Source organism: Ursus maritimus, unplaced genomic scaffold (genome assembly GCF_017311325.1).
Source record: "Ursus maritimus isolate PB19 unplaced genomic scaffold, ASM1731132v1 scaffold_9, whole genome shotgun sequence".
Taxonomy (NCBI): domain Eukaryota; kingdom Metazoa; phylum Chordata; class Mammalia; order Carnivora; family Ursidae; genus Ursus; species Ursus maritimus.
Window position 1 is genome coordinate 69,554,914 of NW_024427107.1, and position 16,329 is coordinate 69,571,242.

A 16,329-nucleotide genomic window follows, 5' to 3' on the forward strand; every position below is an offset into this window, starting at 1 on the left:
CGGATCCCAAAAGGCTTGGAGAAAAATGGAGATGAGAACCCTTAAGAAACAGTCCCCTCCTCTAATAATCAAACAGCCTGCCTTTAAAGCATAAAAACTCCTGCCTAGCAGGAAAGATCACAGTGAATGAAACTGCAGGCAAACGCTCGCAGAGGCTGCTCTTACTTCGCACATTTGGAGCTGGAAGAGGCGCCGCTCCTTCTCCATCTCCTCTGCGATCTCCGCTCCTGTGATCTCTGTGCGGATCATCCCGTGCTGCTTTGCATGCTCTCTTTTCTCCTTCTCAATTTTTGTACTGTAATTAAAGCAGATGCCATCATTAAAAAAAAAATCATGTCTCTCCTTCAATGAGAGCCACTGATTGTTTCCTAATTACAAGAGGTACGAGGCAGGACCTCTCATGTCGGTAACACTGATCAAAAGTAAGAATCAAAGAGAACACATGCACTGTACAGAGTTTCACCTAGGAAACCTCTTGCTTTTTAAGAGATCTTAAACACAGATGAATTTTGTTTTAATCATTATTTAATTTAGAGAGGAGAGAGAGAAAGAGAGAGTGTGTGCGCGCAGAGGGGAGAGAGAGTCCTAAGCAGTCTCTGCGCTGAGCACGGAGCCTGACGCAAAGCTCAATCTCACGACCTTGAGATCACAACCTGAAGTGACACCAAGAGTCAGACGCTTAACCTGACCGACTGTGCCACCCAGGCGCCCCCACGTGGATGAATTCTTTTAAATTCTCTCATATTTTGGTTGGCATGAAGAAATCTTGACAGTTGACTTTTTCTTGGGTAAAGTACTTTATGTTGTAAAAGAATCAGAAAGTTGGAGACCTGAGGCGTATCTTGATCAACAGATGATGAGTCTGAAAATTATTTCAAGACAATCAAAATGTGTAGTGGACATGCACAAAAAGCAGTCAAAATTAATTTCCAAAACTCCTCTAAACCGGGGCCATTTCCATATCCCCTTAACACACTTTAATCATTTAACCATCTGGCACTGGACTGTACAAAATAAGGATGGGAGAAATCCCAATCTATGATTTGGAATCCTATGAAATGTTCTTCGGCAGGGGGGCAGCCAAGAGGGAGGCAGGCAATTATGAAGGAGGGCCCATATTACACCAACACAACCCGAGGCTAATGCTTGGCTATGATAGATGGTACTCTGGCAGTAACACCAATGGTTACGACCCTCTGTTAGAAAATCCATCTAACTTGAAGACAGACTTCCAATCTCAGGAAGAGTGAATTTTAGTTGTGAATACAAAGACAAATTGACTTAGCCTTCAAGTCTTCTTTTAAATTGTAGTGGTGGAAATTCAAACCCTAAAGAAAGCCAACATCCTTGTCTATATACAAACACGGTAGAAAATCAACCCATTGGAAAATCTATGGGATGCCTCTGAATCTGGTTGGGATGCCTCTAGCACCATAATGCCAATCTTATCATGCCACATTGGCCCTCGAGTAGGTGTGAAAGTAGATAGAGAAAACATCTCAGCTCTCTCCACTGGTGTGCGTGGGAAGAGAACCAGGAAGCTAAAGACATTTGAGAAGAAATGAGAGGAGCAGACATAACTTAATAGCAGTAGACTTCTGGGTTAATGTGGTGACATGACCACGTGTCTTCATTCCTTCTTCCTTCCATAATCCCACTAAAATGATACTAAAATCATAAAGAATACAATCTTCCAAAAATAAGAACTGAAGACAAAAAAGGATGACAGAATTCAACAAGTATTTGGAAAAGCAGGTGTACGCAGAGAAAAAGAGAAAAGTGCATACCCCAAACAATAGGGGTCCCTGCCTCCCTGGCCTTTGTTGTTTCTAGAATGCCATTGTAGGCAATCACCAGACAGGGGGCTGAGGGAGCTGAACAGTGCCAGGAGACATACCTCTGGAGACTGACATTTAGAATGCTCCAGATAAAAAAGCTGTCTTGGGGTGACTGGGTGGCTCAGGTGTTTGGGCATCTGACTCTTGATTTTGGCTCAGGTTGTGATCTTGGAGTCCTGGGATTGAGCCCCGGGTCAGTCTCTGCACTCAGCAGGGAGTCTGCTTGAGATTCTCTCTCAAGAAAAGAAAAGAAAAGAAAAGAAAAGAAAAGAAAAGAAAAGAAAAGAGGAAGGAAGCAAGAAAGCAAGAAAGAAGGAAAAAAGCTGTGTCGACATCCTAAAACCTAAAAAGGCAGCTCACTGCATTCTTGACAGGCCCTGCTGACATATATGAGCTTACCATCAAATTTTGGGGGCTTTGCTCTCAAATATGAATGGGCAGTGACGGATGATAAGATAATTGAGGAAATCTTCCAAAATGAAAGCAAGAGACCAAAATAACAAGTTGGGGGTGGTGGTGATAGGGGAACCAGAGGCAGTAAGAAAAAAAATATTTTATAAAATATAATCAAATCCTCAGAGACCTAAAATACTGTATCTATGAAACAACAAGAAACTATAAAAAAGATCACCCAAACCTCCCAACTAATTGAGAAAAAGGGCTTTGGAAATCGAAAATATGACAGCCAAATAAACAAGTCGACTGACCAGTGGGAATAAAAGGTTGAAAATAATCTAAAACATAACATAGACAAACAGGACAGAAAAGAGAGGAAAATTATAAGAACCACCCGGGGAGTCCAACACTATATGGTAAGGCATTTTAGGAGAATAAACAGGAGAAAAAAAAACAGATGGGAGGAATGACAAGAAACATTTACAGAACTGAAGAACTAAAAATCCCAAGGAGAAGGTTAATGCGCGCACCACGGCACATGAAGAAAGTTCGTAGAAACTTTGGGGGAAAAAAAAAGACTAACATTTTCTTTTTTCTTTTTTTTTTTTTAAAGATTTATTTATTTGAGAGAGAGAGAGAGAGAGAGAGACAGCAGGGCCAAGAGGCAGAGGGAGAGGGAGACTCTTTAAGCAGACTCCCTGACGTGGGGCTCGATCCCAAGGACCCTGAGATCATGCCCTGAGCCGAAATCAAGAGTTGGACGCTTAACCAACTGAGCCACCCAGGTGCCCCAAAAGACAAACATTTTCTAAGTGAAGATAAATGAACCCCCTCCGCCAGACCCCACATGTCACACACAGAGAAATGGGAATCAAAGACGCATCGGATTTTTTCATTAGCAAAGACTGGAAATAAGAAAACGGTGGAGCGATGCCTTCAATAGTTCAAGCGAATATGGTTATAAAATTAGGATTTTACATTCAGCCAAACTTCATTCTGTGTGATGGCAGAATGAAGATATTTCTGGACATGCCAGAATCTGAAAAATTTCCCTCCTGTAGAGCTGTTCTCTGGAAACGGCTGGAAGTAGTGTGCCAGCTGAATATGGGACTATGCCAGGAAAAAGGAGGCAGGAGAGCCCCCACAGAGGGGCGGCCCAGGACGACAGCTGCACTGCTGATCTAAGAGCTCTGCAAGGATTCTCCAGGACAGCAAAGAAGGGACTGACAGAGAACCTGATGATAATCCATATATAATCATCGTTACAACGTACAGAGTGTATTTTCTAAACAGAAACATTATTAATAGGTGTCGGAACAGCTAACGAAAGTTCACAAAAGATTCAAATAGAACCAAGCAAATGAAGAAATGAGGCAATTATTTCATTAAGGAAAAGCAAAAAATGGTGCTATAAGAATGGAGATCCCATTACAACACACCAGTTGACTGGCACCGAACATCTGCACTCACAGAAGTTCCAAACTGACAACTGGTTTATCTATAAACTGCTGCATGAGCCACACTGGATGAACGGAGGAGGGGGACGTGGTGGAGGTACTTGTGCATGAGAGCTAAGCCCTCATGAGCTGCAGCAGCACGTCGGGTGAAGCAGGAAGGAGCAGCAAGAGCTCACCGAGGAACAGACACAGACAAACCCGGGAGCACGTAGCAGTGGGAAGAGGAGAGGGAGCAGCAGGACGGGAGGGCTGGCCGACCACCGCTGTGTCTTTCCATGAGAAGCATGCCCACGGCCTACTTGAGATTCCCTCTCCCGTGCCTCATTAGGAAAGGGAACCTGCCTCACCAGGGGCAGCACAGATCACTGAGCTCAGCTTCTGGGGGGCAGCACAGACATTCGTACAGCGTGTAAGGACTGCTGTGATGGGCGCCCGGTCTGCCCTAGAAGCTTTATGTTCTCTGATAAACTCTTGCCGAAACCACTGTTACCGGGGCTTCTATTATACACAGAGTAAGTCTCAACAGATGCCAAGTACTATTTAATGTCTGATGTATGGGTATTGTTTTGACCAAATATTACTGGTCATTAAAAAACTTGCTAGAAACTGATTGAGGGCCAAGCGTATGCCAGGCAGCAGTGGCAATTACTTCAACATGTTATGTTATCACAGAAGCCTTGAGAAGTAGGTAATTTTTCTACTTTTTTTAACAGGTGAGGACCATCAAAGTTAAGTACCCTGGTTCAAAGTCTAAAACTGTTAAGGGGGCACCACCCAGATTCTCCCACGGTCTTTGATTCCCCAGTTTGCGGTCTTAACCATCATGGCTCACTGCCTCCTGGGTCCTAAATGAAGACCACTGACCAGCCCCCCTGGGTTCTCACAGCTAATAAATTGACTTCTTCTTCTTATTTTTGGGTATATCATTTTGTTTTCTGTAATTCATAGTCAAATGAGTCCTGTCACATCAAATAATCAAATACTTATTTCTCGTGTTTTTTTTTTTTTTTTTTTTTTACTTCCTGTACCACTATACAGAGTGAGGAAGAAGCCTATCTTAGGAAAATAATTTGTTGCCAGGGACTTATTTAAAAAGAAAAATAAAAATCTTTCTGGTGAAATCCTAAAATGAGGACCCACTTAACTCCCGATTTCCAGATGTGGATAATTCTCTCATTCTTTCAGTAACTATTCCCTATGCACTAGCTATGTACCCAAGGTTCTGCTAGGCCCTGGGAGATAAGCACCAAACACAGGGATGATGTGGTCACTGTGCTCACTGAGGTCAGATGCTCGAGGTCAATACAGACTAGTGAACAGCCAGACACGTTCGAATACAGTTGAGGAAAGAGCCATGAAGGGCATCTGGACTGTCTGAAAACCACTGATGTTCCGTGATATTTGTAATACTGACCAGCAGGTACTTCAAGCTCTTCCACCAACGCAAAGACTGTTACAAAAATACAGTTATACCACCCAATACTGGTAGTACTTTAGTTGACAGAGCACATATTGTGTCTTGTTTTGTTATTTCCATGTCCTACAAAGAGATCTATTCCACAAGTCTAGCGCAAAGGTTTTTTCTCCCTTTTGTGGACTCTTGGCCCTTTGGTGTGTACTCAGTTCTATCCCCAGCCCAGTGCATGCAGCTGCCTCCGGGCAGGGCCGGACTTAGCTCACAAGTATGAGCATTCATACAGCAAGACAGGATGGCCCACAGTATTCACTTACATCACTGACCACTTTAAGAACCTTTTTTGTTCTCAGCTGCATTTATAACTGTCAATGCATAAAAGTATTCCTAAGGCAGCAAGTCTCCAGCAATGCACTGCTCACATAAGCATTTACAGAAGTAGCCTGGCAAAAAACAAATTTAATCCTGAATTTGTTTTTCTTTTGTTTGTGTTTTCATTCTGCTGTTCTTGCTGTCGACGGAAATGGCTTTTATTCTCTTATGTTTCCAGCTATCCAAGTTCACAGCCAAGATTTTTATTAAGTGCTTTAAAATCCATTTCTCCTCCCACCCCACCCCCTGGTAGTACAGATGTCTCTGAATAAGAATAAGAATAACGAAGGACGGGTGGGGTGCCTGGGTGGCTCAGTCAGTGAAGCGTCTGCCTTTGGCTCAGGTCATGATCCCGGGGTCCTGGGATGGAGCCCCGCATCGGGCTCCCTGCTCAGTGGGGAGTCTGCTTCTCCCTCCCCCTCTGCCCCTCCCCTCCACTCAAACTCTCTCTCTCTCTCAAATAGATAAAATCTTTAAAAAAGAAAAGACACAGGAAGGTGGTACTATCCGTACAGGATGAAGATGAGCCAGGCCTGTACCACGCACCTCACGTGCATCAGCTAGCTCCACACTCCGGCAATGACGCCAGCAGGCCGGCCCGCCATGCCCATCAGGCGCTGCTGCGCCAGCCCTGGTAAAGGCCAGCACGACACCGCCTACCTAGCTCCGTGAGCTTCTGCAATCTCTGCAGCCTCTCCAGGCTTCGTCCCCCGAACCACACACAGACAGTGAGGTCACCGTGCGGAGGTCACGCACACAGGAACACTGCGCGCAGGCCCTGGCAGGCAGAAGGACGTCACGAACACTAGCTGTTGTGACTTCCTAATTGCTAGGTGGGAATGTCAATAGTCTATAGTTAAGTGCTAACTATAATTAAAGCAAAGTTGCACCAGTCAGATCTACAGCCTGACAGCTAGTAGCAGCAGCCACGAGCGCTGAAACACTCGGCAGTGATCGCACACCTCGCTCCAGACGACGAGGCAGATGAACCCCTTCTCATTGGGTCAGCACACCCAAACCCTTCGGCCTTACAAGGACGTACTACACAAGCTGTTGTCCACAAGAGAGGAGTCTTCCAGTTAACTGTTTCTTAAGAAATTCAAGACTATAATAAACAACAAAAAGCTACTTACAACTTTGTCTCATAATCTTTCCAAGCTTTGTCAAATGGCTTCTTGAGATCCTTAAGGAAAGAGAAAATGAGACTGAGATTGAATTTACTTTTGCTCCAAGGGCAATGAATAATTCTAAAAGAACATCTCAGCAAAAGTGCTTTCCTTTATAGGACGTGTGAAGCTTGACACAGACACTCTCACGCCCAGCACAGCACGCATCCCCCGCGAGGAGCCTGCGCAGGCAGGAAGGGGCGAGCTTCCCAGGGAACCCGTGAAGCAGGACTCGGCGGCCCGGAGAGGCTGGGTTGGGGGTCGCCAGTGGCGTGGCCAAGACTCAGCACAGACTGCCCGCACCCACGCAGGCTCTCACCGATATTCCGGAAAGCGCCTCATCTTATTCCTCAGTCAATAACACTATGTGAAGTGGCACATCTTTTCCAGTGATCATTTTCCAAGTACTTTTTTTATGCTAAAAATATTCAGAGTGTCTTTCAAATACAAGTACCACTCTCCTCCTGAATGACAAAAAAATCAATTCTTTCCAGTTAAAGTGAAAATCAAATTTCTGAACACTTACTCCTTTGACTCCTTTCAGGTCTCCTTTTAACAAGGAGTCCAAGGTGAAGATCACATTGTGGCTCAGACCCTGGAGCTGGAAAGCAGAGCAAAGAGGGGAGACGGTTAGAGGAGAAGTGCACACAGAATAATAAACTCAGCGACTGCTGCCGGGGCATCTCACACACACCGGGCTCTGTGGAAGGGCTTTCGTGCACCAGGTCACAGACCCTGAGGGCTGCCCCGAGGTTGGGTGGAAGACCAGCCTCCCCCTCAGCACAGGGGCAGAGAGGTGGGGGCCTGGGCTCTGGATGACCACGCGGCAGCAGGCGTGCACCTGTGTGAATAATCCCTCGAATGATCTGCAGACCCGCCACTGCTCCCCTACTGACACGGTCGACCTTAATTTGACTTTTTTTCAACTGCCTCTGTCAGAGGAAGGAGGGAACTACCCAACTGGCTTGTACCACTCTTTTTCATATGCTTCTGTGGCCTCTGTCACTATCTGAAATTACCTGGTTTGTTTATATGTATACTCTCTGCCCCCCACCAGAACATAATCTCAATGAGGGCAGGGACCCCGACTGTCCTACTTACTGTATCCTCTCTGTGTCCATATGCATTAAAAAGACAAGATATTCAGGAAGCACAATTTAGAGCAGGGTGCAGGGTTTTCATTGTTCCAAGGAAGTGGCCTGTGCCTCCTTGATTTTAAGATGGTACAAAAGATGGTTGTAGAGAGCCAAGCAGACCCCTAGCACTTTGAAGAAATCAGGTTTAGTTGCGTGGAACCAAAACTGCAGGGCCTTGCAGAACCAGGTGATAGCTGGAGAGGCTGGAGGGCTCCCTCACCCAGGAAATAATCTGACTCCTGGGAAAGAGTGTGCTCATTTGTCACTCCAGCCAGCCAGCCAGCCACCCTTCCATCACCACTGACCAATTACCTGCTCTGTGACACCCACCATGCCAGCAGCTCGCTACATGAAGGTGAATAAAACACTTCCTGCCTTGAGACAGCTCACATCCCAGGGACAGAGGAGGTCACAGTATGCAACTGACTCTGCCACACCTTGCCACTCCAAGTGATGTCCAGAGGTAGAAGGAGAACATGGCGAGAAGGACCCGGGCTGACACTTGGAGGCTTTGTGTAGGACCCTCTGAACCACATCTGTCACTCGAGGACGCTATCACCCACTGCAGCCGGCTGTGAAGGAGCTAGTTAATACACCTGACAAGTGCTAGTGTGTTCCGGGACACCTAAGAAGTGCTGAATACATGTTTATTTTTAACGTCCAAATGGATGTTAAATAAGAAATAGGAACAAGGCCATGTGGAGCAGAAGGGACACCTTCTGCCAACTCCTGCCTACTGCTCTCATCTGGGACTTCCTGAAGCTTGCCATTCTACCTTTGCCTCCCTGGCCACCAATGAACACACAAGGTTAGTTGTCCAGGGCACACACCACCAGAGGGCCTGGACCGAAAACAACCAACTCTTTCTTTTTTCAAAGACAAAGAGATTCTGAATACCAACACGATTTTGTCTATGCAATGACACTAACGCCACACAGAGAAACTGCCTGGCTGGCAGGTGCTAACAGCGAGAGCCACAGATTCAGTCTTCATTCTGTGAGGTCAAGGGCCTTGGTTCCTGGGAAGCGGGGTGAAAAACATCTTAGATACTATAACAGCTGTGGCTCTCCAAAGGGCCAAAGTACATAAACCTGACATACAGAGTATATCTGTTCTATTAAAACCTCATGGGGGAAGTGATTAGCTAAAAAAATGTCTTTAAGTGGCACCTGACTGGCTCAGTCGGTACAGTGTGTGACTCTTGATCTCAGGGTTGTGAGTTCGAGCCCCATGCTGGGTATAGAGATTTCTTAAAAATAAAATCTTAAAAAAAATGTATTTAAAAAGTCTCCTTGGGATGGGGTGGGGCAGTTTGCAGGTAATAATAAAGAAAAAGTTGACAAACACTGGCCTTAGGTATGAGATGGGAAAAATAAAGATTACTAGGACTCACTCTCTGCTGTAGACGATTAGCTGCAATACTAGTGTGCTCTGGGTCCTCGTGAGCTCCTTCCTGAAATGTGAGCCTCCGGCACCCACTATCCTGTGAGCCACAGGCGTCTGTGCGGATGGTGGTAAGTGAGGCAGGCACCTGCCCTCCACTAGTCAGGCCAGTCTCCACCTTTCCTCGTTTCGTAGACATCCTTAACATTATTTTCTCCAAAACATTTACCATCCCTCACCATTGGTTTCCTCATGTGTTTGCTGTATCCTCAATTTGAATGCAAGCTCTTGGCGAGTAGGGTCTGTATGTTCACTGCCGTATTTCCAGAATCTAGAACATTGCCTAGCACACAGTAGGTGCTCAGTAAGTCTTTGTAGAGTGAAGAAAAAACAGAATCACGTGAGCACAAGGTTCTTCTCTGTAGGACTGTTCATTTTTTAAAATTCTTTTTAAAGATTTATTTATTTTAGAGAGCATGGGGGAGGGGCAGAGGAAGAGAGAGAGAGACAGAGAGAATATCAAGCAGACTCTCCACTGAGCATGGAGCCTGACGTGGTGCCCGATCCCACAACCCTGAGATCACAACCTGAGCCGAAATCAAGAGTCGGACGCTTAACCGACTAAGCCACCCAGGCACTCCTAGGACTGTTTATACTGAGGTAAAGCTTAGTGCTTGTCAATAGGGAACTAGTTAAATAAACTATGGAAGTTCTAAACAATAGCCATAAAAATGAGAAAGTTCTTTACGTCTAACTTCAGAAGTATCTCCAAGATAAATTGTTACACGATAAAAGCAAAGTGTAAAACAGTATTCATAGTATACAAAGTTTTGTATAAAAAGAACAGGACACCTGGCTGGCTCACTGGGTGGAACATATGACTCGTGATTCTGGAGTTGTGCGTTCAAGCGCCATGATGGGTGCAGAAATTACTTAAATAAGTAAATAAAACTTAAAAAAAAAAAAGGACAGAGAACAAAAAAAATGGGTTTATGTTTAAATTATTGAAAGCATATAGAGTAAACTGCTGGTACTGTTTCCCTGCAGGGACAGAGGCTGGGTGTGCAAGGAGCGAGGGTGGGGCAAGAGCCTTTTACTGTGGACCTTTCTGCATGAAAAACATTTTTTTTGTATCATGAACTGTATTGTTTATTCAAAAAACAAGCAAAAAATTCTAAAACAAAAAATGAGAGGACAGTGACTATAAACCATTTTTATTTTCACCAATGCCTCAAATCCATTGTGAAATGGAGCAGGGAAAAAAAATACATTAATGTTATTGCCACCTTGGTCTGAAGGCTGTATTACAACAATGAAAGAATTATGAAACTCTGTGGTTAGTCCTGAATGTGGGAGTTGTTCGGAAGGAAAAGTCCCTCAAAAGCCAAGTACTGACCACACAATAGACAAACGCTGTAAGCTTTCAGTGCTGCCATCGTGGTCAGGCATGGGGCGGGAGGAGGTGGGCCATAGCTGCGCTGGTGGAAAACCCCAAGAATTAAGAATTTCTTTGTGGTTATCCACACGCATACTCTTGGGAGCTGATAAGAAACCAAGAAGGCCAAATATGGTGTATTATGAATTCAGACTCTTTCCAGTGACGAGACTAAGGAAAAGCCCCAGGAAAAAAAAATTGAAACTTAAACTTTCCCCACCTTACTTCCCAGGAAAAAGCAGGTTAAGTTGCAAAAACTGGCAAAGGAGACTGGTTTTTTGGGTGTTTTTTAAAACATTTTATTTATTTAATAGAGAGAGAGCATGAGCGAGGGTAGGCAGAGACAGGGAGAGAGAAAGAGAATCTCAAGCAGACTCCCCACTGAGCACAGGGCTCGACGTGGGGCTTGATCTCACAACCCTGAGATCACGACCTGGGCCGAAATCAAGAGTCGGATGCTTAACTGACTGAGCCACCCAGGCGCCCCCAACGGAGACTGGTTTAAGTATCAAGTAAATAGTAACGACTTGTCACCATGAAGATACAAAGAAAAGTCAAAAAGAAGACAGACTCATTTCAAGAAAAGGAAACTTTTAAGAAATATTTATTGAGGAGCCAAACAAAATTTCCTTCCCTGGAGATATCAATGAAGAGAAGACCTATTTTCTCCAATATCTGAAGGTACTGCTGTGTGACAGTGATGGATTACATGACTTGACAGTTGTAGGATTCTGTGATTCTCCTGCTTTTTTATTTTCCAGTCCTTTCAGGAATCTCTCCCAGGGCCTGAACAAGGCTCGCAACCTGACGCATAACAAAAGCATCTTCAGGGTCACCAGAAGGAGGCCAACATAACACAGTAATAAAATCAGTGGACAACCTTCCTTGTACCACCTTCATTATCCTCAATGGATTTTTTTAAAAGGCTTTCGCATCTATTAAATCATTATTTCCCATTAATTTTACTAAAATTCTATTGAGTATTCCATTCCCATTTACTCAAGTACCAACCTATTTCCTTTCCTTTAATGATAAAGTTGAATCAACGTAAGTTCTTCACACAAGTCAAGATAACATGAGGATGAAGGATAGGTTTCTAAAAGCACCTCTTTTTCCACTTTAGTAAGCAAACACATTAACAGCTTTTAAGGAATGATGTTTGGGTGTGGTAGATATATCTGCTTTCCAAACAAACTGCTGTCTGTTTCCTTCCTCACAAAGAGGAAACGTCCCCCGCAAGTATATACATCAAGCCCAACCAGAAATTTGGAATAAAGACAGGAGGAGGCTGAGGTCTGTCCTTTTCATTATGCAAAAGTGGCTTGTTTAAGGCAAACAAACTGTAATTAATAGTGGTTTTGATCAAAATAACCACTTATCCCTTACAACTGCGCAGACACTACACACGCAACCTGTAAGCCCAGACGTGAGAGAGCACTTCACGATCAGCTTTCCTCTAAGTATCTGCCCTAATTTTTTTTTAACCCCGTTAGAGTTTTTACAAAATGAAATTATCTTGTTATTTCGTTGCTGATGTGTCACCTGTCTTGCCTCTCTAGAAGGTATGCTTCTGAGTTAAGGGGAGGCATGTCATCCATTTTGTCCCCTAACTGACCAGTACCCAAAGCAGGATCCAGGGGGCTTCTGGCCGGCCCGGGGGGCTCCCTACCACCCCCCAGGAGCACAGGCAGAGGGGGCAGTGACTCAGCAGCGCCTCGTTCCCTTCCCCGTGTGAGAGCAGCACAGCTTTACACACGGTGCCCCCACAACGCCCACATGCACATGGCACCGTATCAATTAACGAGGACAGAATTTGCTTGCTTTGCCATCCCGCATTAATTCTGACATTCCTTCTCCACTGCCTGCTGGTGCTCTCTCCTTCCTCTCTACAGAGAGACACAGTTTCGCTGAAAGTAAGGCTCATGTAAATCTGCTGACTTGCTCAACACATTGGAAAATCCAATTAAAATAATGAGCCAGCTCCCAGCAGTTAAGTCTACGACTCCCTGAAATAAATGAGATATTCTGTCTGGTGTGTTAACTCCTTCATGGCCTACTCACACACCTTCATGGCACCCTGTCATCAGGCCGATTCCAGGGTGTCATGATACACAGGAAAGAGTTCTCACCAGGAGCTGAGAAGCCTAGAGGAATGTGGCCACTCATTACTCCTGGCCTGGGTGACTTTGGGCAAACCGTTAACCTTACTGACTTGGTTTTCTGATTTTAAAATGGGTGTCCTGGCACCTTCCTCAACTAGCCCAGGCTGTGCGGCTGGATCAGGGAGAAGGATCCCACAAAGCTCCCACTTCGCAGCAAGCCACAGGGTCATCTGCCTCCACGCCACTGCTCCACTGGCTACTCCTGATAACCCTGGAGGTGTTACTAAGTCCGGTGCTCAAACACACTTAGAGAGTTGGAGCGGTCAAACCACAACCCAGGGCTGACTCCAAAGTCAGTGAACTGTCTACAGCACTATCTCCTTGCCGATTACCAGGACGTTTTGAAGACTGTGACAGACTACACATAAAAATGGACAAATGTTATCAACAAGGACCGACCTACTGAACTACTACTGAACTAAGCTTTACTGTATTTGGTTGCATATGCATTAAGGGGATACAAAGAATACTGCTCACAGGTTGAGGGTACTTACAAATCCAGCACCGATGAGAGCTCATGTTCCCACCTCATCCACTGCTCACACATTTGTAATGGTTTATGCTTCACAGCTGCCTGAGTGCCCAGGGGCTCACAGGGTCAAGCAGGTGACATATAGTTAGCGAGGTATGTCTGTGGACAAGTCATTCAATCTTTAGAGACTCGGTCTCCTTGCTTGTAGTGGGAATGGTAAGGCCGCCGGCTCGGGGTGCTGCAGCACAGATACTGGGTGCTCCGCATGCCAAATGCCTCCCAACACAGACTCTTAATAAAATGTAACTAGGTTTACTTTCTCACACTTGAAAAGCTCAGTGCTAGTGGAGGAAAAACTACAATGAGAGCATTTCAGATACTAGGATAGGTCTTTTGAGGCTGGGGTGGAAGGTGGGAGGACTCCCAAATGTCCTCCATATTGCAGCACAGTCTCTCCAATAGCAGGCTTTATGCTTGTTTCCCTGCCTCACTCTGCAAGGGAGTCTCTCCAACTGTAAGGTAATGTATCCTATTATAGATCGTGCTCTAATCCAGGCAGAGCAGCCTGAATTAGATTTATTAAAATGACAGATGGTGCTGTGTTTAACATATGTTATCTAAAGTTATTGCTCACAACAACTCAGTAAGATGATTCTTGGTCTTACCCAATTAATAAGGAAACAGGCTCAGAGAGGTTAAGCAACTTGCCCAAGGTCAAACAGTGAGTAAGCAGATGGTTAGGTTTTTAATTAACGTTCTTACTGACTCCATTCTCATTTCCTGAGTCCTACTAGTCAAGTGATCTTTTAAAGTGACTATCATATCATATCACTCTCTTGCTCAAAGGCCATCAATGCCTTCCCATGGACCTGGATTCAAATCCAACCTCCCAGTTTAAGTCTGGCCCTGGCAACCTGTCTGAAGCCCCTCTACCCGTTCCCACTGCCCATCAACCATGTCAGCCCTTCTTCCGGTTCTCAATCCATCAAGCTATGTCCCCCACGCACACGCTCTACCTTGAGCCTGGACCACTCTTCCTTTGGCTACTGGCAAAGAGCCTCCTATTCTAGTCTCCATGCCTCCTCTTCAGTGAGGTCTTGAGCCCACTTCTATATCAGTCTGATTTCCCTTTGGTCTTAACTAGGCAGAGGAGGCTCACTTTCAGAGCACAGTGCATTTTACAAGCACTTGATTGTTTCTTTACTGTCTAGAGCAAAGCTTCTTGAAGGCAGGAGCTATGGCCGTTTTGTCTACCACTGTGTTATACCAAACTCCTAGGACAGTGGAGACATGCCAAATAAAATGCTTGTTGATGGAGTAAATGACTGAACAAATATACTCCTCTCCATACCTGGGAAAGCTGTTCCAAGGTTCAGAAGGGTTACACAATCTGAGCCGGTTTTGGTCTTTCGGGAGCACGCTGCACTTCCGGATTAGAAGGCAGGGAGGTGGGGGCAGATTTAGGAGAAGGACAGGAGATTAGCTCTGCTCCCAGGATATGGCTGGGGGTGACAGACCAAGGGTACCTTTCATTCAGCAGCTGCCAGGCTTGTCTGACAACTGGAGAAGAAGGGTGTTCTAGACTTGAACCTGCCTCCACCTGGCTGTGTGGGTAGAGGCTGGTCACTTCTCATTTCTGCCGCTGACAAAACAAAAGGTCTACAAGGTCTCTCATATACCTTCCAGGTACAGTACTCTTATAGCTTAAAATGAGCTACTGAGGTATGACTGAACGCACCAGAAAAAAATCCAGACCAATTGGATGAGAACAGGTAGAGGGAGTTGCTCACGCTGTCTCACAGCAGGATGTGGAAAGGATGTGGCCCCGTCCCCCTGCCTCCAACTAAGTAACAAAAACAGTAACTAAACAATTCTGTAGTGATGCTGAAGAGTTAGAAGGGTCAGTTCATCGTTCCTACCAAATCCCAGATTGTTTTATATCGTCCATAATGTCTACTGTAAAACTTCTGGCACAATATAAACAGAACCTTTTGAAAAACTCTGAAATACCTCAAGAAAGTGAGCTTCTTAAATCTGACTGGAGCAAGAACAGACCAGGGTCTTGGGCTCCAGGCAGTTTCTCTCCAGTTCCTAACTGACTCGAACAATAGGGAAGGAAGGGGAAATAAAAATATGCAAACTGAATTCACACAGTAATGAGGGCCAACATCGAAATACTCTATTGTCAGGGCACATGCAGAAATTTCAAATGATGCCCTCGAAGCTTGTTCTCAAAGGTGAGAACACGGCAACAATGCAGACGTTCCACATAGGAGACTGGGGAAATAACTTCTGGGGCGAATAAATGATGGACATTCTGTAGAGCTGTCAGAAATGAAGTCACGGACACTGCCGAGGGGTCCTGCAGACCCTGCTGGGGGGGACATCACGGACTGCGGGAGAGGCTCTAGGCTCCCTACCCCATCTCAACTACGGTAGCTCTGCGTTAAGAGGCTATATGCTTCCAATTAAGCAAAGGTCTGAGGCTACAGTGCTTTACAAATCCAGAAAAAAAATTTCAGAATACATAAATAAGTGAAAAATCAGGTTCTCAAATAGCACTATAGTATGAAACCAATGTGGTTAAAAAGTTATGGCGATAAATACACATCTGATAAAAAAGATTTATAAATAGAAAAAATATTAGAAGATACAGACGGATCTATCTCAGCCTATAAACAGTGTATTGTAAGGCTACTGGTGATTTTTATTTCAGTATCTTTCCCCCTGTATTTTCTAAGTTTTCAACAATGAACTGGTATTATTTTTGTAGAGTATTAAAAAGAAATACGACACAGAAACACAAGAGGGCGATATAATCAACCAGCAGCCGATTTCTCATTCAACTTGTACAACGTAGAAACCAGAGGGCAGGTATACAAGTAAAAATAATGAATTAGGGAACGAATTTGGCAGGACAAATTATAGCTTCTCTGTAACACTAGGGAATTCTTTATCTCTGTCCAGAATGACCATCCTCCCCTCACCCAGTCTGGTCCTTAGACCGCCAGTATTTGCATCACCCAGAACATGTTAGAAATGAAATCTCAATCTTAAATAGACACTCTGAGGGGGCACCCAACCACCCATGCTGAAAC

General features: G+C 44.9%; 1 protein-coding gene across 3 annotated transcripts in view; it reads right to left on the reverse strand.

Moving 5' to 3' along the window:
- Window positions 1–16,329, reverse strand: part of ASAP1 (ArfGAP with SH3 domain, ankyrin repeat and PH domain 1) — a 339,203-nt gene that overhangs the window by 93,640 nt on the left and 229,234 nt on the right. For all 3 annotated transcript variants that reach the window (XM_040625648.1, XM_008689380.2, XM_008689378.2), the window contains exons 6-8: window positions 7,170–7,244; window positions 6,611–6,660; window positions 166–295 (exon numbers count right to left, since the gene is read on the reverse strand). In XM_040625648.1, coding sequence (XP_040481582.1) covers window positions 166–295; window positions 6,611–6,660; window positions 7,170–7,244 — 255 coding nt within the window. The remainder of the gene's footprint in view (window positions 1–165; window positions 296–6,610; window positions 6,661–7,169; window positions 7,245–16,329) is intronic.